Consider the following 27,625-nt stretch of genomic DNA (forward strand, 5'->3'; position numbering starts at 1 on the left):
ATACTTACTCACTTGTGTAACAAACACACCTTGCTGTGGAGTTTGGCACAGCGGGCCCGTCCATTGGTTGGTGCAGGTACAGGTGTAGCCGTTGATGCCATCAGTGCAGGTTCCTCCGTTTTGGCAGGGATTGCTAGAGCACTCGTTCACGTTCTGATCGCAATTCTGACCCGCCCAGCCCGGGTCACAGCTACAGATGTAGCCACTGGCTGTATTCTTGGGAGATCAAGACAAAAAAAAAAAAACATGCCGGCTGCTGCATTTTGGGAAGTTATAAGAGATTGCTAGAGATAAACACTAACCTGGCACTGGCCATTTACACAAGGATTACTAGTGCCACAAATGTCGCTGATCTGAGTACAACCCGTGGGTCCATAACCATTACCCACGTAACCAGGAGGACAGGTGCATGATGGGATAATACTTCCTGGAAGGAGACCAAAAATTAACCCGTTTATGATGCAAATCAGAAATTATTCTTCTACTCAATTTTATTTTGCATCAATATGTGCTAAGATTGATTTTGCAAATGATAGAGAAGATGAGACAAAAGAAATGTGCATCCTGACCATAATTTAACTATTTTAAATCAAATATATAGCTGACGAGAATATTAGGAGAAAACATTACAATATATTAATACACAATATATGTTTTTGAAGAATATGATCATTTCAAACAATACAATATGAGATGTACAACAAATGTAGTATTAAAATGTGTCAAATTGCGCACAGTGAACTTGAACGCAATGTACTGACAGAATGTACAGTATATGTGATGTTGTGATGAATACATAATGCACTAAAACGTGAACAATGAATAAACTCTAAAACTTCATAAGAATTCTATTAAAATAGTGAACATGATAAAGTTTTTGGGGTCATGAAAATGTTGTTTTTGATCAATATTGATGTTAAAAAAAGGAGTTAGTAATAAGTTTATTTTTACGTGTTAGTTTTGTATTTTATGATTTGATTCTGTGATTGCTTAAAATGTTTAAATATTAAATAAAAATGTAAAATAATAAAGTTAAATGACAATGGTTTTATTTTTGGGTAACACTTTATTTCGATAGTCTCCTTTAGACATTTTACTGTTTATAAGTAACTTTGCAAGTAATGCGAGTTAGTTGACATGTAGTTGCAAAGTAGTTAGTAGAATGTCTAAAGTGGACTCAAAATAAAGTGTAACCTAATTTTGCACTTTTTTGTCAAAAAATAATGTTATCTACTAAAATTAAAAGTCATTTTATACAAAAATTAATGCATATGACAAGATATAAAAAAACAAACATAAAAACCCAGTAAAAACAGACAGAGATAGCAATAATGTCTTTTATATCAGGAGGTGACATTGCAACACAAAGTTTAACACCCTTTTTATTACTCCTGTTATAACATAATGCTACTGGTCATGCGCTGCTGTAAAGGATAACTGCAGTAAAGTATTGGATTTGTGTTTGTATGCATGTGTACCTGGAGTGGAAGCACAGGTGGCCAGAGGGTAACATCCTCCATTGTTGGAGGAGCAGATGTTGGCTTGAGTGCAAGTCTTCCCGTCTCCCTCATAGCCTGAGGACACACACATGGGGTCAGCAGTCTCATCTTACATTTAATGGCTATTTTAGCTCGATCATTTCGGTGTGTCTGGTCTTTCTCTGCAATCTAGCAGTCAATTGAGACTTGTAAAGCTGAATGTATTAGCAGGACTAGCAGACAGTACTGTCCTCAATGAACCAAGTAAATGCATCTCTCCACCTCTGTCCATCTCCATCTCTCCCAGAGGGAATATAATGAAATTTCAGCTCAAGCAAGCATCTGTCTCTTATTTGAAACGTACTACAGTGAGCAAAAAACATGATTCAGCAGGATTTTACAAGCCAGCCTGTGCTGTAAGCAGGACAGAGGAACAACAAACATGTGAAATGTACTAAAAATAGGCAGGTTTCATTTTCCCCAGCCATCTCTAGCGGGAAATTATGAAGCAAAAGTGAATTTAAAAAAAAGACAAGACCAACAGGACAACCTCAAAAGTTTGATTTTAAAGATTTAGATATTAAATGCAAAGTTCACCAAAAACAATTTAAATTTCAGCACGTTTCTCACATAAAGCCATTATATGGCTTCAGAAGACTTGCAAATAAAGTGCACAAGACTACTTTTATGGTGAATTATTTTAAGAGTAATGCCCAGTTCTCAAAAAAAAAAAAAAAAAAAAAAAAAAAAAACTTTTGTGTTCCACAGATATGGGTTTCAAACAACATAACACCAATCAAAAGTTTGGGGTCAGAAATTGAGCTTTTTTTGTGTGTGTGCATTAACTTGATCAAAAGTGACTATTATACGAAATAAAATGCAGTCCTGTTTTAACATTGATAAAAATAAGAAATGTTTCTTGGGCAGCAAATCAGCATATTAGAATGATTTCTGAAGGATCATGTGACACTGAAGACTGGAGTAATGATGCTGAAAATTCAGCTTTGAATCACAATAATAAATTACATTTTAGAATATATTAAAATAAAAAAACAGTTATTTTAAATTGTAAAAATATTTCTTGATTTTCACTGTATTTTTTATCAAACAAAGGCAGCCTTGATCAGCACAAGAGACTTTCAGAAACATTGAGAGATCATACCGACCCCAAACTTTTGAACAGTAGTGCATGAATTTTCATTTTTGGGTGAACTATTCTCGTTTAGACAACAGGTCTTATTTTAAAATGCATGAGAATGAGGATGTGAGCTAAACCTGGAGGACACTGTCCGCAGTGGAAGGAGCCCATGGTGTTGAGACAAGGCACCGAAGGGGAAGTGGAACAGCCTCCATTGTTTGTGGCACATTCATCGACATCCTGGCAGCTGTAACCATTACCCTGCCATCCTGGGGGACACAAAAAAATCAACTTCATGAAAAGATGTTCTGGATAAAAATCTGCTAGTCAGCCAAATGCCTTCATAATCGTGATTGACATCACGGATATTGACATCATTGTAATAATCATATGTGATATGGCCTAACCTGCAGGGCAGGCGCCGCAGTAGAACGAGCCCAGAGTGTTGAAGCACTGCACAGGGGGGTTTGTGGAGCAGGGCTTGTTCTGGAGACTGCACTCATCAATATCAGCCGTGCACGCTGACACCCCGGGTGGAGACATCCAACCAGCATCACAGATGCACTTATACTTGGGCTGAAAAGAGGCAAAAAAGGGACGCACGTTGTTCCAAAGCCATATGACTTCGTTATGTAGAAGGAGATATTAAGCAGGATGTTCACACTGCTCTTTAGCATACGTCTAATGAAAGTGAATGGAGACCAAAATGCTAAAGAAAAAAATATGACTCGTGTGCAGGATTCCTAAGTCACATACATGACACTATGTTTGGAGTCAGTAAAATGTTATTATTATCATAATAGTAAAGACGTTTATTTAAAAGATTTCTATTTCCAATAAATGTAGTTCTTTTAGACTTTCTATTCGTCAAAGAATCCTGCAAAAATTTATCAGTTTCCACAAAAACATTAAGCAGGACAACTTTTTTTTATAATAATATTATAATATTGATAATATCAAGAAATGTTTCTTAAGCAGAAAATCAACATATAAGAATGATTTCTGAAGGATCATGTAAGTAATGATGATGAAAATTCAGCTTTCCCATCACAGAAATAAATAAATTACATTTAAAACTATAAGAAAACTTTTTTTAAATTGTAATAGTATTTCACAATATTACTGTTTTTACTGTATTTTTTATCAAATAAATGCATTCTTTCAAAAACATTAATACCGAATGTAATTCTGTCTTTTGAATAGTAGCTCGTATGATAACTTTTTTGCGAAGAACAGACTGAAATTTGAGTCTATTCCTCCAATTTAAGCTATTATAATAGTCAAATAAACACATTTTACGGTGCTCTTTGACATTTTTGGAGACTGGAATTGGAAAAGGGTAACATGATCATCCTGTTAAACAGTCAGTGCCTTAAATTTTGGCATTTACATCACACAAAACTATTGTATGACTTCAGGAGACTTGGAATACAGCACACAAGTTGTATGGACCACCCTCATGACAGTCTTTTTATGGTAAACTCTAACAGGTATGACATGAGGGGGGAGTACATGATGACTGAATTCCTTCATTTTGGGGTGAGCCATTGTCTTTCTCTGTCCAAAAATGAACTGAAGAGTACTAAGAATGAATAAAAACACATCATTTCGAATCACCTCATTGGGATTGACTCTGTCTGAATCAATGCACAAGCCGTGAACACACAGATCCTGACTTCCGCCTGCACAGTCATCATAGCGAGATGTACAGTGTGGACCGTACCATTCTGGAGTACAGGTACAACTGGTAAACAACAGAAGAGAAAAATATGAACATATAAGTCTCATAAAACACTAAAAACCCCAGAAAAGACATACAACGGAGGATTACGTGTAAGATCCGGGTGTATTCACACATGTGGCCCCGTTCTGACAGCCCAGCGGAGTTCCTGCTAACACCTGACACTCATTCACATCTACAGCACACGTGGGACCCTGAAGAGACCATGATCCAAGTGTCAGTCAGAATCACATATGAACAGGACAGAAGCACAGACGTCTATCTGAGTGACTGACCTGCCAGTTATCAGGACAGAGACAGTGAAAGGCGTCCAACAAGTTCAAGCAGGTTCCTGTGTTCTGACATGGATTGCTGCTGCAAGTCTTCCGCTGTACTGTCTATGAAATACAGAGTATCATAAAACTGAAATGAAATCGTAAAGGCTGAAATGGAAGGCCTGTAATCACATAAGCAATAAGCTTCGAGTGAATTTGATGATTACAGCAATACCTGTTCTATTGTCTGAACTTTTGACTCGAGTGTAGTCACTCTGGTGTTGAGCTGATTGAGCTGGTTTGTCACTTCCTGAGACGGGCCGCTGTTCTTTATGGTATTGATGTCATCTTTGTTAATTTTGATCTGGAATAGAGTTGCACTCGATTAAGCTTTATTACAACTTTTCCCGGGTGCAAAGTGCTTCAATAACATACACAATATGATTGATCTGTGCAGACTAGAATAAACAAAATTTAATGTAAATGGAATGAAACGAACTTAAACAAAACAAAATGCCCATGCATACAAAAAAATAAAAAAAAACAATGAAAAGGAATACAAGTCAAAAAAATTAAAACATTAAAACAAAATGAAACAGAACAAAGCAACATAACAAAGTCAATTAAATATAAACAAAAATTAAACAAAACAAAAACAAACAAAAACAAAATGCACACAAGACAACGAAACACAACACTAGTAAAAATAAAACAAAAAAAATTTAAAGAAAATTAACCAAAAATGAAACACAAAAAGACAACAAAACAAAACAAGTTAAAAAAAGTTAAAAAATTATAATAATATATATATATATATATATTAAATGAAACAAGCAAGACAACAAACACAATTAATTAAATATAAACAAAAAATAAAAACAAAACAAAATCAAATCAAATCAAACAAACTAATATACAAAAAAAAAAACATATATAAAACAGAAAATAAAAACAACCAAACCAAATCAAACAGAAATACACACAAAAAGACAATGAAACAAAACAAAATACAAGTAAAAATAAAACAAAAAAACATTAAAACCACATGAAATAATAATAAATAAAAAAATTACATTTAAACACAAACAACAAAACAAACAAACTGAAACAAAACAAAATAAGCAATACAAAATCAGGTTACACTTTATTTTAAGGTGTCATTGTTACAGTGTAATTATATATTTAAGTACAGAGTACTATTAAGCAACTACATTAGGGTTAGGGTAGGATTTGGATTTGGTTGAGGATTAGTTGCATGTAATTATGCATAATTTACTGTTACTACAATGGTAAGTACATGTAACATAAGTAACAAGGACACCGTAAAATAAAGTGTTACCCAAAATGTATTCATTTTCATAGGCATTTTGGGATGTTTTTTTATTTTTTATCAAAACCTAATTTCAGATTATGTTAGTGATACTGACATCACTATAGCATCACAACATGCTTGACCAACAAAAATATTCACTTGTATCTTCTATTATTAGCCATCATTTTCCTCTAACAGTCAAACTCACCTGATTAATCTGCTGGACGAGGTCTTCTGCTCCCACCTTCAAACTTCCCGTCCCTGAGGTTGTGAAGCGTATGTCTTTGTTGTAGCCAGCTGAGAATGTGAGGTGACCGTTCTCTGATATCATACGAGGCCTGCAAATCAATTACCAGGTAACTTTGGAAGGCACATCCTCATTTAATTTCTAACTCACATTCAAATTAATAATTCTAATTTCAGGTGGTCTCAAACCAAAGGCAATATTTTAGTCTTTTCCAGCATCTTCAAACAAAAACTAATTTAAAAAAAGATACTTACTGGTCACTGCTGATGTCCCGTTTTTGTCTGTTGTGGGGCTGACCGCCACTGTCACACTGCAGTCCAGAGAGGAAGATGAGAAAGATGAAGGGCCAGGAGAAGCTCAGCGTCCATGCCATGCTGAGAGAGCTCGTCCCAGGACGCTCATCAGACACTGTACTGAACCTTCACACCAAGATCTGCCTAAACCCAACCAGCCGGAGATGCACTTTGGCCCTGAGAAGTCCTAACACCGCTGCATTTCCCAAAATCATTTATAAAGAATATGTAAGTGTCTAGAGGGCATTTAACTCAGCTGCATGCAGGTAATTTGACTTTATTGTGTGTGTGTGTGTGTGTGCGTGTCAGGGGCTGTCACATGTGTTTTGGAGATGAGTAACCAAAGTTAAAGCAGTGAACCTGCAGCTTAGGACTAATTTTCCCTCTGAGTGTGAATAGCTTCACAGTAAATGACCGGCAGCATTAAAACTGATATACCCATTAAAAAATTATATAGCCTAACTGGTTTGTATTGTGTAGTCAAATGAGAGAAGGCAGTAATAACAAAGCAAATGTACAGTATAAAAAATTATTTTATTCAACAATATACAACTGTACAGAAAAATGTATGATTATATATATATAACATCTAATTTCCCAATGTTTTATTATGAGATCATGAGACGTATAAGATGTGAAACCACATGGACGTTCAGGCTGTTCCCCAGCACACGGTACTGCTGCTTAGTGGACATTTGCTTTGGAAATGCTGAAACACAAAATACATGTAATTGAACGACAATATTATTACATTTTCACATTGCTGTTTCTTATGACTATTCATTAACAGTATGAATGGGTCTGAGTTCTCAGAAAATGTGAGTGAAAATGTTTTAAAATTGTACAGAGGGGCAGAAATCCCTCTAATCTTCTTTTTCTCCCTGTCTTCACCTTTGCTTTGTCTGTAAAGCATTCTTGCAAAAAACAAATTATGAATCCCGAGACAGTTAATTATCTAAATGGAAGTCAAAAGTAAATAATGGAAAGCTATTCATTAACCTTTTCACACTCCAGTGGAATTACATACTGGACTTTAAAGCTTATGGTATGAAATATAATACCATAAATATGTAAATATGTCTATGCATATAATATTAAGTTAAGCAGATTTCTGTTAACTTGTGTGTTTTTCTTCAGTGCTGTGTTGGTGAATGTGTGTGATGCCGCTGTTTAGTGTCTCTGGTGAATGTCTTACAGAAATCTGCAGGAAAGCCCATGAGGTTGGCGATCTCTCTGGGTGTGAAGTATCTCAGCTTTAACTGGAGAAGCTGCTTCAGTTTGTCCTCTTCAGAAAGCAGCTCCAGGCTCTTAAACACACTCTCTAGCTCCACATCCACACAGGACTGCAGGACGGAGCCCGTGCCCTCCACATAGTGACCATAACTACACAGAATCAACAGTTTATATATATTAATAATGATACTTTTAATATTAAAAATGGAATTATAATGAGGAAAACATATTCAAAAAATTTGATTTGAACAAAAAATTGTTTTTACATTATAAAAGGTTATGAGGAAGAACAACGAATTAAATTGTCATATTTTGGTGTTTGTTTATATATATATATATATATATATATATATATATATATATATATATATATATATATGTGTGTGTGTGTGTAATAAATGTTTTATCAATATATATAATTAAAATATTAAAATATTAATGAGAAATAATTAAATATCATGTTAACTATGTGTTTATATATATATATATATTATATATACATACACACACAATTTATGTAGATATTATGTACAGTGTGTATATATATATATATATATATATATATATACACACACAACACTTGCACATATATAACAATTTATTATGATACTTTTAATATATAAAAAATGCAATTATAATGAGGAAAACATATTCAAAAAATTTGAATGAGGATTGTTTTTACATTATAAAAGGTTATGAGGAAGAAAAACGAATTAAATTGTCATATTTTGGTGTTTCTTTATATATATATATATATATGTGTGTGTGTGTGTAATACATTTTTTTATCAATATATATAATTAAAATATAAAAATATTAATGAGAAATAATTAAATATCATGTTAACTATGTGTATGTATATATATATATACACATACACACACACAATTTATGTATATATTATGTACAGTGTGTGTGTATATATATATATATATATATATATACACACACACACAACACTTGCACATACATAACAATTTATTATGATACTTTTAATATATAAAAAATGCAATTACATAAAATATATTTATGTGTGTGTTTTTTTCTTATATAAACATATATTTTAATTAGTTTATCATTCATTATCATTTTTATATTTATATTTATTATAATTAGAATTGAATTATAATAAAATAGAATAATATTAATAATACACACACCCTTTAGTAAAGCAAACTGATCTCCTGCTACTGGGCTGAACTATATCCATCAGTAGAGCGTATCTGAGCAGGGTTTTGGGAGGCAGCAGATACCGGTCCATGTCCTCCTCCTCCTTCTGCAGGAAGTCCTGCAGCCTCTGGACAGTCTCCTGTTTGTCCTGATTCCTCTTCTTTTCTAACTCTCGTTCAGTCTCCAGCTTAAAAATGATCGTCCCAGTCTTTTCTCTCTCAGATTCAGGTGGTGTAGGATGATCGTGTGGAACAGCGAGACTGTCTGGGGATTCAGACATGCGGAAACCCTCTATAATCTGCCAGTAGATAGAAAGCTTTAGTATCCAATAGTAACTGTATTGTGGTATCTTACTTAGAATAGGTCTAACCAGAAAAGTACCTCTGCTGATGTTGGGAATGAGAAGGGTCCTGGTGGTCTCTTTGCAATGAGGAAGTATCTGAGCCTAGAGTTTGGTATCCCAAGCTGTGACCATAAAAACCATCACAAAAACAAGACTGGCATTAACTTTCTGAGGTTTTTAAGAGACATTAACAGCTCTTTTTGAGACATACTCACAGATGTTGGTGAGATCAGAAACTCCTGAAAGATGTAGTCACACTCTCTCAGTGTCTTAAGCAAAGCATCCCTGTCAATTAAAAAAACAGAACATCTAATATATATTTAGACACTATAAAACATTGATAAGACCACTTTAAGGCAAAGTGTGTACTTTTTCAATATTAAAATACTTTCATCCATCTCAGTTTAATACGCAGACAACTACTGTATAAGATTCTTATTAACACAATACATGACAGTAACACAGAGGGGAAACCCATGACCCCATTGGCTCATAGCCACATAACCATGGTGATCTCAAAGCCACTGTGCCGCCCTGGTTACCTTGCAGCAGAAGTCTCAAAGCCCTTCACATTCTCCAGCAGAATGAATCGCGGCCGCTCGCTGAGCCTGCAGGGACAAAGAGAGGCACATTCTTTCACAAACACGCTCTGGGAAAAAAAACACCTTGGCTGAGTTTGGGAATAACACAATAGACTTGAGAAAGGGCAAATGGAGAGGGAGAGAGAGGAAGCAATTCTTTATTCCTTTATTAGGCATGAATTAATAATGTGAGATGTGCAAAAATACTGTAGAATGAACGTTGCCAGGAAATTTGGCTTTGTTCATAGGAAGAAGTATTGAGAGAGAGAGAGAGAGAGAGAGAGAGCGAGAGAGATATAGAGAGAGAGAGAGAGAGAGAGAGAGAGAGAGTTTGGAACTCAAATTTGGAAATCAATATCAGAGAACCGTTTCAGTGACTTACGCCCGGTACCCATTGTGCGATTTTGGGCTGTCCCATACGCAAGATGACCAATTGTGCCGATTTTTGTGGTCGTTGCGACTAAACGATGGTCATACGTCATACAGCGAGAGATGTTCAAAGACGGCGGTTGTCACAGTCTTGTGACCAAAGATAGCATGTGATAATTTACTGAGTGTCAGAAATTTAGCATGATCATCGTACAGTGTGTTTCCTGCTACGACATACGCCTACTGACTAGCCAATAAAAATGCAACATGAAATGGCGTATTGATCAATGCGACATGGCGCTAAAACTTAACCCCCTGGGGTCGGCGGTATCGCCGGCGATACCAGCTCGCTTTTTTTTTTTATCAGTTCAAAAGAGATTCAAAATACTCTGTTGACTTTGATCTTACAAACAAGTTTCATACATCAATCGATCCTGTTAAGTGTGTATTATTTTTGTGTATACTCACAATAAAAACAACGTGTTGTGCTTTTGGCCAAATAAAGAAAAATAAACATGATGTGAGTTCTGCTTTCTCTCTGTCAGTGAAGTCAATTCTGAAACGCGTCCGAAAATGAACTGTAACTCAGCGAATACTCAGTCAAACAGGCATACAGACACACAGGCATGAAGCTTGAATTCTCTTCTTTTAGAGACATTGTCTCCTCAGGTGTGAATCACGCCCACTCGCATATTGCCTTTCCAAACAAAAAGTGTCTTACAAAATTTAAATCAATGTATTGTTTTATGTGAATGATTAGGCAGGATGATTTTCACATCGTTTTGAAGAAAAAACTCTAGGCGACAAAATGCATTATTCAGAAGTATTGTGGACACATAATTAGTATGTGTTTTGTGGCCTTATTTCAGAAAATTTTCATTTTTAGTTTTTTCAATAACCATGCATAAACATTCTCTCAAAAATACAAACATCTACATACATGTTGCTCACATATTATGGTAGCCCTGTTTGTGCTAAATAGAGTGTAATTATACCTTTGCCATTAATATGTTTATAAGCAACTGAAAAAAGCACAAATCTAAGGGCATGTCAGAACATCTCAAGGACCCCAAAAACACCTTAGGCCCCAGAGGGTTAAACCTACTTACCTCAAGCTTCACTTACAAAATTGTAAAGTTGGCCTCTTTTCCCTAGCATTGAGCTCGTTCATATTCTCCTCTTTTGTTTAACGCACATAAAAACCACAATTGTCTAAGTGCACAATTACCACTAGCGCATGCTGATTACGTTTTTATTCTTCTATACTAGCTTGGGTCGTAGCCTATGATTCAATAGGTGTCATCATCGTACAGTCTACATACGTGTCGTCCCCAAGTTTATTAGATCCATGACAGACAGTGTGATTTGTAATGATCTTATAGGATTGCTGAAATGGCACAGTCTGTAGCAGGCGTTCAAAAGAGCTCAGATTGATCAGTCTGACCTTGGCAGAAGGTCCAGGATATAAAGGAAGCTCTTTGTTCTGGGGTCAGCAACATCTCCCTGCAAACCAATCCTATTGAGAAACACACGTTAGCTTTAGTCAACCAATTTAGCAGTCTTTTTCACATTACAGATATACAGTATAGAGCAGTAATACACAACCGTTCAAAGGATTGCTAAAATCTCTTATAGTCACCAAGGCTGCATTTGTTTGATCAAAAATGCAGTAAAAATGCAGTGAAATATTATTGTAATTTAAAATAACCATTTCTGTGTGATGCAAAGCTGAATTTTCAGCATCATTACTCCAGTCTTCAGTGTCACTGAATAAAGTATTCATTTCTTTCTTTCAAAAAACAAAAACAAACAATAAAAAGCCTTACTGATCCTAAACTTTTGAACAGTATCCACCTTTTTCCTACGCGCCATGACGCTTTGCACAAATCATGGGAGTGACTTCCGTTAAATTACTAAAAACAGACCATGAATAAGCTCGATTATCTCCACAACAATATTACATGTTAAATATCAATCTAGTAATGCATGCATGTATTATGCAACATACATTGCCTTAATATAAATGTTAATTAACTGGAACGTTATGTGATAATATTCATTATTCAAGTGATTTCCGTCATTTTGACAGACAATATTGTTTTTACCTGCTTTAGAAATATTCCAGTAAACACTGCTATAGGGATTAGAAGCGAAAAGGGGAGACAATTAGATTTTAAATCATCCATGTGAAAACAAACCTTGAAAGAGGCGTGAGGATTTGGGGAGAAAAACAAGAGATTCTTAGTGCATTCCACTGAATTATCCATGGGATCTAGAGAGCAGACTACAAACACGGACTATATGTTGTCTTTTTTTCATACTGTTAAGGAAAATGATCAGGAGTTAAAGAATGCAGCGACTGAAAAGAGCTTGTCATTGACAGACATTCTTGTCACATTAAAATACCAAGCGTTACGTTATTCTCATGACGTCTGAAAATATAATATGAAGGACATTTTACAGCTCATTCAGTCAAAACGACAGATAAGGATTATTTGTAGCGAAACCTTATGATTCTAAATGATTGTTTCGGTCTTTATGAGTGGAACTTTTCCAAACAAACCGGAAGTGCTTCCCATAATCTAAAACACAGTTGGCTTGTTAGGAAAAAGGTGGAGATGTTAATATGATGAAAGAATAGTTCAGCCAGAAATTAAATTATTTTATTTACTCACATGTTGTTCCAAACCTGTATGGCTTTCTTTCTATTGTGGAACACAACTGGAACAATTTTAAAGATTTGTATCAGTTACTCTTTTCCATGCAATCACAATATATGGGAACTGAGGCAAACAATCTTTAAAAAGCATGTAAAAGCACCATAAAGGATCATAAGAGGCTTAAACTTCAGTCTGTTTCTCACAAAAAGCTATCATTTGGCTTCAGAAAACTGTATGAGACACATCTATGATGCTTTTATGATCCCTTTCCGAGATTGAAAGCTCCAGTCTCCATTTACTGCATTGCACAGAACAAAACGACCATCACTGTATCCTCAAGATTTCTCCTGTTGCGTTCCACAAGAGAAAGAAAGGCATATCATTTGAAATAACATGCGCACGAGAAAATAAAATCAGTGTGAATTATTTCTTCAATGAACAAGAGAAAAATGCAGATCACCTGGTGAATGGTTGACATGGTGGACTCATCAAAATCATGTCAAAGTTCAGCTTGTCAAAATCCTGTAACGTCATTCCCTTATACACAAAACCAAAAGAGATAGCATTAAACAAATTTTTAAGAAAAAAATAATAAAATGACAAAAACTCCCTTGTTTACTAAAAAACACAAGCTTATCCTATCACAATCCACATTTAAAGATGATATAAAGGAAAAAAAATATTTATGATTATTAAGTTATTTATGCTTTAAGTCCTGAACATAAACATACTAATTTACTCCACAGTACTACCATTTAAATAGCTAATCCATATTCTTTATCACTTTTTTTTAAATCTCCATCCATTGTTGTATATTCTCCTGAATTGAGGCCAGTGGCAGGTACATTATTACCATGCTGACAAAGCACAGAACCTTTAACCACCACAAAAACCACTCAGTTACACTTTTACCTCCTATTGCTTTTAAAAGCCCTGTCATGGGACAACGTGCTGGTAGGACTTACAAAAACGTCATTTTAAGGATGTTACAAAAGAGATGTGTAGTTATGAGTGCAATAAATCAGTTTAATATGCACAAGCATACATAATACAGTGATTACAGTGACATAAATCTATGCAAGTCAGTGGTAATAATCTTACTTGTAATCAAGCACTAATTATGCATATTGTTTGCCTGTGTTAATTGGCATAAAGAAGAGACTGATTCATATAAAACTGCTTATGGGAGCCATTTCGTGTTATGTGTATGCGTCCAAACAAAATGTGTCTAATATTTACATAATCAAATAAGATTCAAGTGGGCAAGGACTGACCTCGATAGTTTTGGGTAAGAGTGGGGTACTGGGGAAGTTGTGTTTGTAGATTTCATTGGCTGTTGTGTTGACATCCACAGCAGCCACAACTTCAGCTGGAACTGAGCTCTCTGAAAGAAACGCAAGTTAATTCAACTAAAGTTACTGAGAGTTTTAGCTAGTCTACACAACTCCAGTGAATCTGTTTTATTTTTTGTTTATAAAGAACAATGTACAGTACAGTAAGGGAACAGTGACACCTGTGGGGATCATACAACAGAGACTCAAACTTTACCAGCGTGCCAATAACTTGACAGAGGCAGAGCCTTTGCAACTGATCCTGTGTCAGTCATGTGTTTCAATAATCGCTCCGGATTTAAACAAAATCACGTACCCTGTAAAGCATAATGCATCCCGCCTATTCCGCTGTATAATTCCAAAACACGGAGTCGATCCATGTTCACTGCTGGATGATGTTTATAATATTTTGACAGCGCTCAGACATGCCACATGTGCAATCCCGAATACATGACCGTCTAGAAACAAATCCATACGCGAATCGTTCCGCTTTTTTAAAAATGTCTTCCTCTTCTATTTTTCTTCTTCTTAATAATACTAATAATACTAATAATAATTTTACATTAAAATGTAATTTGCGTTTTAAATTGTTACAGTACAAGTAGATTACGTTATCTTCAAAAATTATAAACTTTTTTGATAATAATACATGATATAATAAATAAATAATAAACTATATAATTTGAATATATAAAAATATGGTGCATTTGTGTAGCCTATTTATTTTCGTAGTAGTAATTATTTAAAATAATATTGTTTTTATGTTTACATTCCTTTTTAATATTAATATAATTTTCTGCTAAATACTGTATAATATTCATCATGTTTTAATAATAATATATTATATGATATAATAGATTAATAATAAGTAGGTCTATTTAATTTGAATATATAAATATGTTGTATTGATGCAGCCTATTTGTTTTCGTAGTAATTATTTGAAATGAAATTATTTTTTATTTATGTTTACATTCTTTTTAATATTAATATCATTTTCTATTAAATACAATAGTGTATAGGCTAATATATTCTACTAAATACATTAATATATATATATATATATATATATATATATATATAGTACTGTGCAAAAGTCTTAGGCATGTTAACCCCCCCCCCCCCCCCCAAAAAAAGTTGTTTTAAGGAAGTTATTTATATATTTTGCTGTAGTGTGTCAGTAGGAAATATCAGTTTACATTTCCAAACATTCTTTTTGCCATTAATTGTAATAATCCAGTGAGATTTGTGTATGCAGAAGGAGTCTGACAACAGCCGGTATGATCTGATCTCATCATCGAGTCCATCTGTGATTACATGAAGAAACAGAAAAAACGGAGACAGACTAAATCCAGAAGAACTGCGGGAACGTCTCCAAGATGCTTGAAGAAACCTTCCTGCAAAGCTACAGTATGTGAAACGTACTGGCACTTGTGTTAAAATGCTGTAAAGTGAGAATGCTTTCAAAAATAAAATCACAAATTGAATTAATTTATGATTTAACTTCTATTACTAATTCAAATCAATATATGGTGTAACGACCCTTTGCGTTTAAAACGTCTTTTGTCCAGGTACTTGCGCATAGTTTTTCAGGTAGCTTTGCAGGAAGGTTTCTTCAAGCATCTCGGAGACGTTCCCGCAGTTCTTCTGGATTTAGTTTGTCTCTGTTTTTTCTGTTTCTTCATGTAATCACAGACGGACTCGATGATGATGAGATCAGATCATACCGGCTGTTGTCAGACTCCTTCTGCATACACAAATCTCACTGGATTATTACAATTAATGGCAAAAAGAATGTTTGGAAATGTAAACTGATATTTCCTACTGACACACTACAGCAAAAGATATAAATAACTGATTTAAAACTGTATTAACATGCCTAAGACTTTTGCACAGTGATATATATATATATATATATATATATATATATATATATATATATATATACATACATACATATATCAAATACAGTAATAAATGAATAATATAGTATATCATTTGAATATATAAATATTTTGTATTTATGTATTTATTTTCGTAGTAAAATTTGAACTAACATTATATTTATTTATGTTTACATTCTTTTTAAATATTAATATATACATTATAAAACGTGGTAACCTGCATTTGTTACACACATAAACTGTATTATACAGTAAACAGGCTATATCTATATATCTTTTTACAGCTATTCCTGTAGTATTTGCCATGGTCGAGCTCTTTCATTAGCCTAATAGAGGGGCACATCTGCTCCTCCGCCCCGACACCTCTACGTCACTAAACCTCCCTGCGCCGTTATGTCATTAGCATAGGGAGTGGACTATAAATGCAAGCCGAACCTCTGCAGTGGTCTCGGTTGGTCCGGACAGGGTGAAAGTATTGACTTCAACAACAACAACCGAGAATCAAAGGATTACAATGGCCAACCGAACAAGCACCTCTTCTTATAAAAGGATGTTCGGTGGGGAGCGAGAAGCGATGTCCCGGTCCAATTTTACGAGTCGGCAGTACAGCAGCCCGGTGCGCTCAATCCCACGCGTGTCCTACGGCGGCGCGTCCTCCTCGCCCATCTACATGAGCAGGGGCGTGAGGACGCGCTCCAGCGCGCCCCTGCCCAGGCTCACCACCGATAAACTGGATTTCGGGCTCGCCGACGCCATCAACGTCGAGTTCAAAACCAACCGAACCAATGAGAAAGCGCAGATGCAACATCTCAACGACAGGTTTGCCAGTTACATAGAGAAAGTGAGGTTTCTGGAGCAGCAGAATAAGATCTTGACGGCGGAGCTGGAGCAGATGAGGGGCAAAGGCGCGACCCGGATCGGGGATCTGTACGAGGAGGAGATGAGGGAACTGCGGAGACAAGTGGATCAGCTCACCAACGACAAGGCCAGAGTGGAGGTGGACCGGGACAATATGGGAGAGGACATCCAGCGCCTCAGAGAGAAGTATGTCCAACTGACAAAAACTGATCAAAGTAAAAGAAATAAGTAAATAATACAAAAAATACATGTGGCAGGTGCACGCAGTTTTTGCAAACTAGATTTTGGGTTTAGTCTAAATCAGATTATTGTCATTTCGCATTTAACATAAATTAATAATAATAGGCTAACAAAAATGCATTCATAAAATATAAAGGCTATAAGCTATATCATTTTTTAAATGTTGCATTTATACAACAAAACATGGAAGGCTATGCATTTTGGAGGAGACGGTCCAGTGTTGTTTAAAATCTTAAAAAAACATAGCCTGTATAATTTAAAACATTATTTAGCATCTCTTTAAATTTTCTTTCACTGTCACTGTAAAAAGTGAAAATAGCTGTACATTTTAATGAGCTATTTCTACCTGGTGATCCTTAAAATTATTATTATTATTATTTTTATTGCTGTGTAACATAAGATAGTCAGATTGATTCATTCATGTTTAATAAAAAAAAAATTTAACAACAGAATTATATGTTACCCCATTTATTTTTATTGTCAGTGTATTATGCTGTTTATTTCGCTCAGGACAAAGCTCTTCCTTATAGGCAGAGTTTTCTTTAAAATGATTTGTGCATAAGACAGTCAGGTTGATTCAGTCATGTTTAATAACATATTTTCACCTACATAAATATATGTTCCCCTTTTATTACCTTTTTTTTTTTTTTTTGGAAGTGTAATATGATGTTTAATTCACTCAGGATGAAGCTCTTCCTTATAGGCAGAGTTTCTCTCTTTACCAGGTCAAATAAAACCAAAATGTTGTCTAAAGTTTCATATTTCATATCACCAGAATATGAAATGTGATAAAAAAAAAAACTGTATAAACCGTGGGTTAATAAGAAAAAATAGAAAGATTTTATAATCCTATGAAATATTTCTTTTAAAATATGATTTGCTGAGGATCTATTTCTTCCTGACCTGACTTTTAAATGACTAAAAGTTAATTCAGTCAAATTAAATCATATTTATGACCTCAATAAAAACTGTTAAATGTTACAACATTTTTACAGTGCAAGGTGATTCTGCATAAGAACAAAGCTCTTCGATACTTTACATGTTTTTTCCTTTATTAAGAACTACCCATCATCGGTTTAATTTTTTGATACAGCAAATGAAAAGTTTGATATCAAAGGCTTTATCTGGTGAACATATTTCGTTTGTGAGATGCTTGAGTGGGTTTGGCTGTGTTATGAGGGTGTGGCTCTGCTCAAATATTCATATCATTTTCAGACTTCAAGAAGAGATGGTTCTGAAAGAGGATGCTGAGAACAGCCTTCGGAGCTACAGACAGGTATCCACTAACAACCACTTTTTAGACATATTATTGAGCCTGATGTTTAATTGAGCGCCAGCACCAGTTACATGTGATCAGTTAGCGTTCCAGTCAGTGTTTGCCAGCCTCCTCCTCACAATAAAAGGGTCAGTGCAGGCCTGGTCAAGCTGCCCTCTTGTCCGGCATCCGATTCAGACACACAACTGAAAAGAGGGCTTTGTCTGAGAGCAGGCTGGGCGTTCATGACAATGCAAACTGTTGTACGAGTGGGAGGAGCCAGTATTTACCAGGGGACATTGGTGACTTAGGGTCGCAGAGAAGAGGATGTGTGTGTGTGTGTGTGTGTGTGTGTGTGTGTGTGTGTGTGTGTGTGTGTGTGTGTGTGTGCTTTAAAGGGTGTCTGCCACCACCAGCTGCAGCTCTACAAACAATTAGCAGCAGGCGAGCTATTGTTATTTAATTTATTCAGGAATGGTTTAGAAGTTCCGGGTCAGTGAGATTGTTCATTTTGAAAGAAATTAGTACTTTTATTCTGAAAGGATGCATTAAATTGATCAAAAGTGACAGACATTTATAGTATTACAAATTGTTTCTATTTCAAATAAATGTTTTTCTTTTGAACTTTCTATTCATCAAAGAATCCTGATTTTTTTTATCATGGTTTCCTCGAAAATATTAAGCAGCACGACTGTTTTCAGCATTGATAAAAATAAGAAGTGTTTCTTGAGCAGAAAATCAGCATATTAGAATGATTTCTGAAGGATCATGTGACATTGAAGACCAGAGTAGTGGCTGCCATACATGGTGAGATATAAGTGTATTGTATAATGTGATTATTTTAGTGCAGAGAAATAGAAGAATGAAAAAAGGAACTGTGTGGAATTCAGATGATGTCAAGGAAGCACAAGTTCAAAACAACATTTGATTTACAGTGTCCTTATTACATGTAGTTACTGTAGTAGTAATAACTATAAATTATGCACAATTACATGCAACTAACCCTAAACCAACCCCTATTCTTAACCCTAACCCTATAGTAAGTACATGTAGTATTACTCAGTAATTAAATGTGTAATTACACTGTAGCACGGACACCTTAAAACAAAGTGTAACCCAATATTTTTAAGAGAGATGTCTCCTAGGTTGGCACATAATTGATATATTTTACATGTGTTACGCCCACAGGATGTTGATAACGCCTCCCTGGCCCGACTGGACCTGGAGAGAAAGGTGGAGTCCTTGATAGAAGAGATCGCTTTCTTGAGGAAGCTTCACGATGAGGTACTGAACCACCTGGAGACAGAAACATCAAAAATGAGATCTCTTTAAAGGGGTGGTATTAAAGGGGAAAACGCCCTTTTCACAAGATGTAAAATAAGTCTTTGATGTCCCCAGAGTGCATGTGAAATTTTAGCTCAAAATACCCCACAGATATTTTTATATAGTATGTTAAAATTGTCACTTTTGGAGGGTGAGCAAAACCGCACCGTTTTGTGTCTGTTCCTTTAAATGCAAATGAGCTGCTGCTCCCGGCACAGAGGGCGGAGCTTCATCAGCTTACACTCACACAGACATGCACTGAAAATTTCAAAAACTTTTAGCCTTTTATGTTCAAACCGGAGTCAGACAATGATGGAGAGACTCAAGAAGAAGTGACAACATGTAGAAGCAACAGGACATTTCTGAATGGTTAGTTGATGAATTTATGTAGCTTATGTGTAGTTATCTTCTAGTCATTGATTAGCATATTCTGTCTTGATAATCTATAAATCGTGTTCAGGGGGCGGGGTTTATGTAAATTCTAGGGTTGTCACTAACCCGGGAGGAATGTCGTTTAGTCACTACCAGTCGACAAAGCTGACGCTTAAAAGAAACAACTCAGAATCTCCTGAGCTATTAAAAGATCAAATAAAATGAATTGAATTTCCTCTGGGAATTCAACGCTTCTGCTCACAGTCCTGGTTTTCTGGCCGACTGACTCTTTTGTTGGGCTTGTTAATATCAGGGGATTGTCAGGCATGTGTGACCTGCTGCCATAGTGATTAAATGGGTTGTGGAAAGGGGAGTAATTCCAAGAGAATAAAGCTGAGACATTGTTTCAGGATCAGGACGTACATTAGTTCAGGGCTAATAAACTATCGCTACTTTATTTCAGTCATATTTGTTCTGTTTGCATTCAAATCAAAAACTAAAAATGACATCTACACTAAAAAGTTTGGGGTCAGTAAGGTATTATTATAATTTTTTTAATACTTTATTCTGCAATGATGCATTAAATTGATTAAAAAAAAGTGACAGTAAAGACATTTTTAATGTTATCGGCTGTTCTTTTGAACTCTATTCATCAAAGAATCCTGAAAAAAATGTATTGCAGTTTCCATAATAAGTGTTTTCAATATTTATAATAATAACAAATAATTCTTGAGCATAAAATCAACATATTAGAATGATTTCTGAAGGATCATGTGACACTGAAGACTGGAGTAATTATGCTGAAAATTCAGCTTTGCCATTACATTAAAACATTAAATATGAAAAATATTTCACAATATTATTGTTTTTACTGTATTTTTGATAAACTAAATGCAGCCTTGGTGAGCGTAAAGGGACTTTTTTTCCGATCCCAAACTTTTGAACGGTACAAACTGTGCATTTGGATTGTTCAAGTGATTTTTTTTTTTCCGACATCTCCTCAGGAACTTGCCGAACTCCAGATCCAGATGCAGGAGCAGCATGTGCAGATTGATATGGAAGTGTCCAAACCTGACCTCACCGCTGCCCTGAAAGACGTTCGGCAGCAGTATGAGACTCTGGCTTCCAGGAACATCCAGGAATCTGAGGAATGGTACAAATCCAAGGTCAGTATCTCAGCTAATCGTTTTTTCCATCATAACAATATACAATCATGCATAATAAAAATCATTTTTATAATAAGGAAAAAACTCTCCCATATTCCATATCTTTCTCTATATCTAAAGTTGTGCAACCAATTTCAAATCAGATCAGCAAGAATAAACATGGTTTGTGCCAACCATGTTGTTAGGCCTGTGTATTTCAGTAACATTACTACATTTACCATACAAGGCTTAAATGCATGTTTGAGGTGTTTTAACTAAAAGCAATTTGCACTGTCACATCTTAAAATATTTCAGTGCCATTGTTTTGCCTCAAGATGCACACCAGTAATGTTTTTGTCTTAGACATGTTTATTAAAGCTACTTTAATTGAACTAAGGCCTAATCCTGGTTTAATCTAAGCCCTGTCTGTGAAACCAGGCCTTACAAAACATTTAGATTTTAAGAGTCTGAGCTGCTATGCAAATTTAATAGCTCTTTTATTGTATGTGTATTTATATTTCTCCAAATAAAAAGTTGATGAACATCTATTAAATCTCCTGAGATACTAAAGAACAACAAATGAACAATGAAACAATAAAACAAAGGATCATTTAGCATTATTGTGAGTGGAAGTGCTGCTGATCTTGTAAGACAGTCTGAGATGTTTAAGGTATGAGTAAGTATCATCTCAGACGTGGCAGATGGTCGACGTAGAGGATTGTGTGGATTTGGAGACCATCTGCTCTTGTGTCACAGTATTGATCTTCCTAATGGACCTATTGATCTATTAGCCTAGATCTTCAAACTTGAAACTAGCACAATCAGTGTCATTCAGTGGTTAACAGAAAACAAAAGAGAGAGGCAGATGGAGCTTTATCTTTATCCTAATCTTGGACTTTCTCTTTCTTTGTAGTTTGCTGACCTGTCAGAAGCTGCTGCCCGCAACAATGACGCGATGCGTCTGGCCAAGCAGGAGGCCAATGACTACCGTCGCCAGCTTCAGTCCCTCACCTGCGACTTAGAAGCTCTTAAGGGAACTGTGAGTACTGGAGAAGATTATATTCACATCAGTGTTATTTTAGTATAATATACAAGCTAACAGGGAACGTTCTCAGAACACCATAGTAACTTTCCAGTAACATTAATAGAATGTTAGTTAAAAGTTATCTGGTCTTTAATAATGTTCTCAAAATGTTATTTATAAATAGTTCATGGAGCGTTTTGTGCTGAAATATTTTAGTAAGACATTTGTCTAACATTTTTTACATGTGACTACTTGTTTCGGAATGTTCAGAGAACATTAAAAGTAACACTTCCATAATGTTTGAAGAAAGATCAAACGGAATGTTCCTTTAACGTTCGCATAACCAAGATTTTTTTTTTTTTTTTTTTTCATATTTGAACGTTCATAACTATGAGAATATTAGCAAAATGGTCTTAGAACATATCTTTGTTAGCTGGGATTATAGTTTCTATTCATATTTTAAATTCGATTTTACAATTAAAATTCATTTTAATTGTAGTTAAAGTTTTAGTTTTGTTTCATGTGTATAGTTTTTATTTATTTTTATTTCAGTTTTAAGTTTTTTTATATATAAAAAATACATCAAGTTAAACTAAATGAAAATGAGAAATGCTGCAATAGCAACTAGCTGAAATAAAATAAATTTGCTGTCAAATTGATTAATCGCGATTAATCGCATCTAACATAAAAGTTTGTGTATATATATTATTATACTTATATATATTATATATATTTGTGTCTGTGTGTGTGTGTGTATATATATATATATGTCTGTGTGTGTGTACACATATATTATATAAGCACAAACTTTTATGTTAGATGCGATTAATCGTGATTAATCGATTTGACAGCACTATTTTACTTATTATTAAATGACAAATCTGTTTTTTTTTAAATGGTTTTAGTTAACTATAATAACCCTGATTAGCATTTATTAAAGTGCTTTATATTATGGCTTCTTAAATGTCAAATTATCGGATCCATAATTTCAGAATGAGTCCATGGAGCGTCAGATGAGAGAGATGGAAGATAACTTTTCCATGGAGGCATCCGGTTACCAGGACACCATCGGCCATCTAGAGGAGGATATCCGTAACATGAAGGAGGAGATGGCGCGTCATCTACGTGAATACCAGGATCTGCTGAATGTTAAAATGGCCCTGGATATTGAGATCGCCACCTACAGGAAGCTGCTGGAAGGGGAAGAAAGCAGGTGAATTCTTGCTTGTGCATGTTTATAGTATGTTTTCTTTAAAGGTGCACTCAACATGGACTTACAGTATAATCACACTTAGTGGAATAAATGCAGCATCATGAAAACAATAGCTGACTCAAAAACGCTGATTCATCCAGTAGTCTTTATGAGTGAGTCATTGAATCATTCATTCAAACCATTGTTTTTTAAATAATTCATTCAAATTAATAAAAAAAAAATTAATAGACTGCAGAAATTAACATTTACTATTTATATACGTTTTAATAATATTGTGAATGAGCTTTTTATTTGTATATTTTCAGTTTTCTTATTAATTTTAATTAAATTATTAGTAATTTTGATATATGTTTTTGTCATTTTTATTAGTTTTTAAAATATTACTATTTAGGTTAAATTTTTTCCAGTTATAATTTCAGTTCAGTTTTAGTTTCTAAACATTTCTAATTGTCCTTTTGTTTACGTTTTTCATTAATACTTACATATTTTTTTATTTCATTTTTATTTCAATTGACAAACTTTTTTTTTATCAGTTTTAGTTTCAGTTGACATTATCATTAACTAAAACTAATGAAAGCATTTTTAACCCTGTTAACTAGACAATTTTATTATACTTAAAATTAATATTCTGTGAGCAAAAGATAAAGTAAATAGTATTTAGCTGGTCACTTGATCTCAACATGTCAGCCCCTTAAAGTGGCCTATAATGTAAATAAATATATAAATATATCTTTCAAAAGTACTATTTAGTTCTTTAGGGATAAAACTTTTTAATGGGAAAAATACTGAGTGGAAATGTAAGACTTGACTATCAGAATATGTTTTTGACTTGACATTGGTTTATACACATCATTTTTCTCTTTATTTCTCTCAAGGATCACCACACCATTTCCCAACATCACATCATTAACCCTTCGAGGTACAGTATACTTCAGATCATCCTTATGAATGTTGTGAACGTTAGGGAAAACAATGCTGAATGTAAATAATGTATGACAACTAACTAAAAAAAACATGCATAATTATTATATTATAGTCAAATAAATAGGCTTATCAACTTTTAAAACAGACAAGATGATGCTTCTCATGTCCCATATATTGTGTTAAAATTGCATCCAATCATTGATATTCTGCCTGCAGAGTCCATGAGTGAAATCAGACCCAAGATAGACCACCAGTCAAAGAAAGTGGTGATAAAGACCATCGAGACAAGAGATGGACATGTGAGTGGCATGAAAAGAGTTTTATAAAAGATATTACGTTTTTATATGAAAATGATAACCTTTTGACCTTTCGATCATCACAGATAATTAACGAGTCAACCCAAAACGAGGATGATGAATGAACCGCATGTGTACCTGTGACCAGTAGGGGCACTAGAGAGCTGAAGATCCACGCTGGAGTAGAAGAGGAAGAGAATGAAGTTTCTTTTGTTGTTTCTGTTAGGAGTAAAAAAGAAAAACAGCTTTAAGTGCCTTTTTTTTTGCATTGCCAGATTAGAGCGGTATGTTAATAGAGCTGTATTAGAGCTGAAAAGGCAACATAGGCCACTGAGTAAACCAGCTTTATAACCAGGTTTATGTTTACCACAAAGTCTGTAGTTTACACTGTTGAAGACCACAGCTATACACTGCTTCAACTTTTTCTGTTGTGTATAATTATTGCAAATGACCAAAAACTTGATGAACTTGTGTCTCTTTCACCATAAGACCAAACTTTCAACAAATTTACACAAATTCAATAAACCTTTTAAAGTACAATCAGATTCCTTTTTTATATAAACAGTATTTGTCTTCCATTTTCTATGTGCAAAATGAACTGAACTTTGAGGGGCTTTTTCAAATGCTTCTCTGTTGCGCAGTAAAAACCTTCCCTGTCATAAAAATAAACAGATTAGCAGGATCTATCCGGGCAATGAGCAACACAACATTTCTATGATTTAATTAAAGGTAGTTTGTTGGACACAATCATTAGTCCTAATGAGATCATCGCGTTTAGTGATTAGTTATCTGCGTGCTTAACTAGCTGAATATCAATACCCAGTTGCAAGACATCCACATTCTTTTTTAGAGTGGATTTTGTCATCATGTTATCATATGAATTTCACTAAATGATTTACCTTCATAACTAAGACCTTGAGAACCCAAATCCATTTCTTCTTGAGGGTGAAAGGAAAGGGCAAAGACCAGGCAAATGATGCCAATCTGAAGAAGGATTTTGCATATTGGCATTGATTCTATGCAGGATCAATATATTAAAACAACTCTGTTGAAATTAAACCAATATCTCTTTTTTTTCTGTTGCCTTCACCTAAATAAAATTACATTTGAATAATTATTTTAGACTGAGGAAATCCAGACATTCTGTCAGGTGGACATCCTGCATGGAATAATCGAATTAAAATTGGAATACTTAATGTTTTAATTCAATTATGCTTATTCCTATATAAACTATACAGGGTTAAGGTAATTAAAATATGCTGTTTACATCGCCTAATGAAATCATTAGTATGTAAATGGGAACGTTCCACATCCTGTTCCATTTCTACAGTCTTTTACTCGTCTGCCCTCTAGTGGACATTGGTTTCAATTGCACGTGGGTGGAGAACGTATAAGGATATACTGTAATAAAAGGCCGAGTTTCACAGACAGGGCTTAGATTAAGCCAGGATTAGGCCTTAGTTCAATTAAGGATATTTAAGTAACATTACTGGTGTGCATCTTGAGACAAAACAAAACAATGGCACTAACATATTTTAAGATATGTCAGTGCAAGTTACTTTCAGTTAAGACAGCTCAGACATGCATTTTAGTCTGGGACTATGGTTTAAGCATTGTCTGCATGTGAAATGTCTGTCTGGTGTTGGATGTATGGTGAAAACCAAGAATGACGCATGACAGAATGAACAATTATAACACCTTTCAATAAAGAGGAACCAGACTACACACAGAAACGTTAATTTAACACAAGACCATGAAGGGCTTAAATACACTGAGCATGATAATAATCAACGGAACAGGGAACAGGTGTGTAACTAATAAGAAACCATGACAACTAATGAAGAACTCAGGCAAAACAGTGACAAGAAAAACTATGACTAGAAACTAAACAAGACAAAGAAACAGAACATGACCGTGACAACTGCGTTCATGAATGAAATTACAACTTGCAGTAAGCTTATTCTTTGAATATTTTTTTAGGTTGTTAATCCAAATTAAATTTGTAATTTTTTTAATCCATTTTTTGTCAGAATCAATCCCAGAGCACCATACTTTCATAATGGGATGAGAATTCAGAGGAAAATATTTTCGAGATATTGTATAAACTCGCAATTTCAAGAAATCAGAATTGTGATATGTAATCTCAGAACTGAGGGGAAAAAACATGCAATTTTAAAAAAAAAACTCAAATTGCAAGTTTGTATGTCAGAATTGCGAGGTGTTAACTCGAAATTGGAAGAAATGACCTGAAATTGTGAGAAATAAAGTCAGAATTTCAGAAAAATGGCAGAAACTCACTTCCCATTGTGCAACACTTGGAATAAAAACTGATTGAGGTCAAGCACATTATTCAAAACATGAAAACAAATGTCGATAGGGGAGAGCGGGGCACAAAGTAACGCTTTTTGACTTTCTCAGTTTGTGTAAATCTACTTATGGTTCAGAGTATTTTTTTTTCCCCACATTAATATCCCACATGTCTAGTACAATTATGTGTTTTTGTTTTATTAATACAGTATATACTTTTTTCTTGATATACCCCGAAAGAATGGAAGTGAAAGGTGACAACATGCCCCATAGGTGGGGTACATTGTAACATGTGTGGGGCACATTGTAACATAACATATGACAGCTTAAAATGTTATCTGATCTAATAAAAAAAAATATACAAAACAAACTAAAATATTTTCTAAATAAAATACAATTAAAAAACGTTTTCATATAAAATAATGGCAATTTTTAATCATTAAATATAAACTCATTTTTGAGTTTTGACTACGAACACATGAAAACACAGCTATACAACATAGTTCAAAACAAATAAATAATTAGTAATTTCTGAACATTGACTCTCAGTCTTTATTCACCTTTTTCTCACGTTTTCCCAATAAAATTAATAAAAGTATAGAATATAATAGCATATT

General features: G+C 34.5%; 3 protein-coding genes across 3 annotated transcripts in view; 1 reads left to right on the forward strand and 2 right to left on the reverse strand.

Annotated features, from left to right (window-relative positions):
* The window catches only part of cubn (cubilin (intrinsic factor-cobalamin receptor)), a 36,261-nt gene extending 29,553 nt beyond the window's left edge, over positions 1-6,708 (reverse strand). Inside the window, exons 1-11 of the mRNA XM_082183650.1 lie at positions 6,425-6,708; positions 6,132-6,261; positions 4,847-4,975; positions 4,633-4,734; positions 4,448-4,551; positions 4,234-4,360; positions 3,024-3,192; positions 2,754-2,885; positions 1,479-1,574; positions 303-427; positions 30-216 (exon numbers count right to left, since the gene is read on the reverse strand). Of these exons, the coding sequence (XP_082039776.1) occupies positions 30-216; positions 303-427; positions 1,479-1,574; positions 2,754-2,885; positions 3,024-3,192; positions 4,234-4,360; positions 4,448-4,551; positions 4,633-4,734; positions 4,847-4,975; positions 6,132-6,261; positions 6,425-6,543 (1,420 nt within the window). The 5' untranslated portion in view covers positions 6,544-6,708. The remainder of the gene's footprint in view (positions 1-29; positions 217-302; positions 428-1,478; positions 1,575-2,753; positions 2,886-3,023; positions 3,193-4,233; positions 4,361-4,447; positions 4,552-4,632; positions 4,735-4,846; positions 4,976-6,131; positions 6,262-6,424) is intronic.
* A 275-nt stretch (positions 6,709-6,983) lies between these two features.
* On the reverse strand, positions 6,984-14,600 carry trdmt1 (tRNA aspartic acid methyltransferase 1). The gene is made up of 10 exons (XM_082183690.1): positions 14,467-14,600; positions 14,094-14,203; positions 13,280-13,356; positions 11,604-11,675; positions 9,752-9,817; positions 9,425-9,494; positions 9,248-9,331; positions 8,857-9,164; positions 7,659-7,846; positions 6,984-7,172 (listed from the first exon to the last, which is right to left on the reverse strand). The coding sequence occupies exons 1-10, from the start codon at positions 14,528-14,530 to the stop codon at positions 7,072-7,074; spliced, it is 1,140 nt and encodes a 379-aa protein (XP_082039816.1). The 5' UTR covers positions 14,531-14,600; the 3' UTR covers positions 6,984-7,071.
* Positions 14,601-16,467: 1,867 nt separating this feature from the next.
* Positions 16,468-25,241, forward strand: vim (vimentin). Its single transcript, XM_082183782.1, has 9 exons — positions 16,468-17,095; positions 18,365-18,425; positions 19,593-19,688; positions 21,104-21,265; positions 22,158-22,283; positions 23,261-23,481; positions 24,357-24,400; positions 24,622-24,704; positions 24,788-25,241. The coding sequence occupies exons 1-9, from the start codon at positions 16,566-16,568 to the stop codon at positions 24,824-24,826; spliced, it is 1,362 nt and encodes a 453-aa protein (XP_082039908.1). The 5' UTR covers positions 16,468-16,565; the 3' UTR covers positions 24,827-25,241.
* Positions 25,242-27,625: the final 2,384 nt, after the last annotated feature.

This window comes from Leuciscus leuciscus, assembly GCF_965113295.1.
Source record: "Leuciscus leuciscus genome assembly, chromosome: 11".
Lineage (NCBI taxonomy): Eukaryota > Metazoa > Chordata > Actinopteri > Cypriniformes > Leuciscidae > Leuciscus > Leuciscus leuciscus.

Bases quoted from the DNA above. Each gene is read 5' to 3' on its own strand.
- vim (XM_082183782.1), top strand. From the start codon at position 16,566: ATGGCCAACCGAACAAGCACCTCTTCTTATAAAAGGATGTTCGGTGGG. The intron at 21,266-22,157 runs GTCAGTATCTCA...CTTTCTTTGTAG, and splicing joins AGGAATGGTACAAATCCAAG to TTTGCTGACCTGTCAGAAGC. The intron at 22,284-23,260 runs GTGAGTACTGGA...CCATAATTTCAG, and splicing joins TAGAAGCTCTTAAGGGAACT to AATGAGTCCATGGAGCGTCA.
- trdmt1 (XM_082183690.1), bottom strand. From the start codon at position 14,530: ATGGATCGACTCCGTGTTTTGGAATTATACAGCGGAATAGGCGGGATG. The intron at 11,676-13,279 runs GTGATCTGCATT...GTTTCTCAATAG, and splicing joins CCATGTCAACCATTCACCAG to GATTGGTTTGCAGGGAGATG. The intron at 7,173-7,658 runs GTAAGACATTCA...TTTGTGTTTCAG, and splicing joins GGGCTTTCCTGCAGATTTCT to CATTTCCAAAGCAAATGTCC.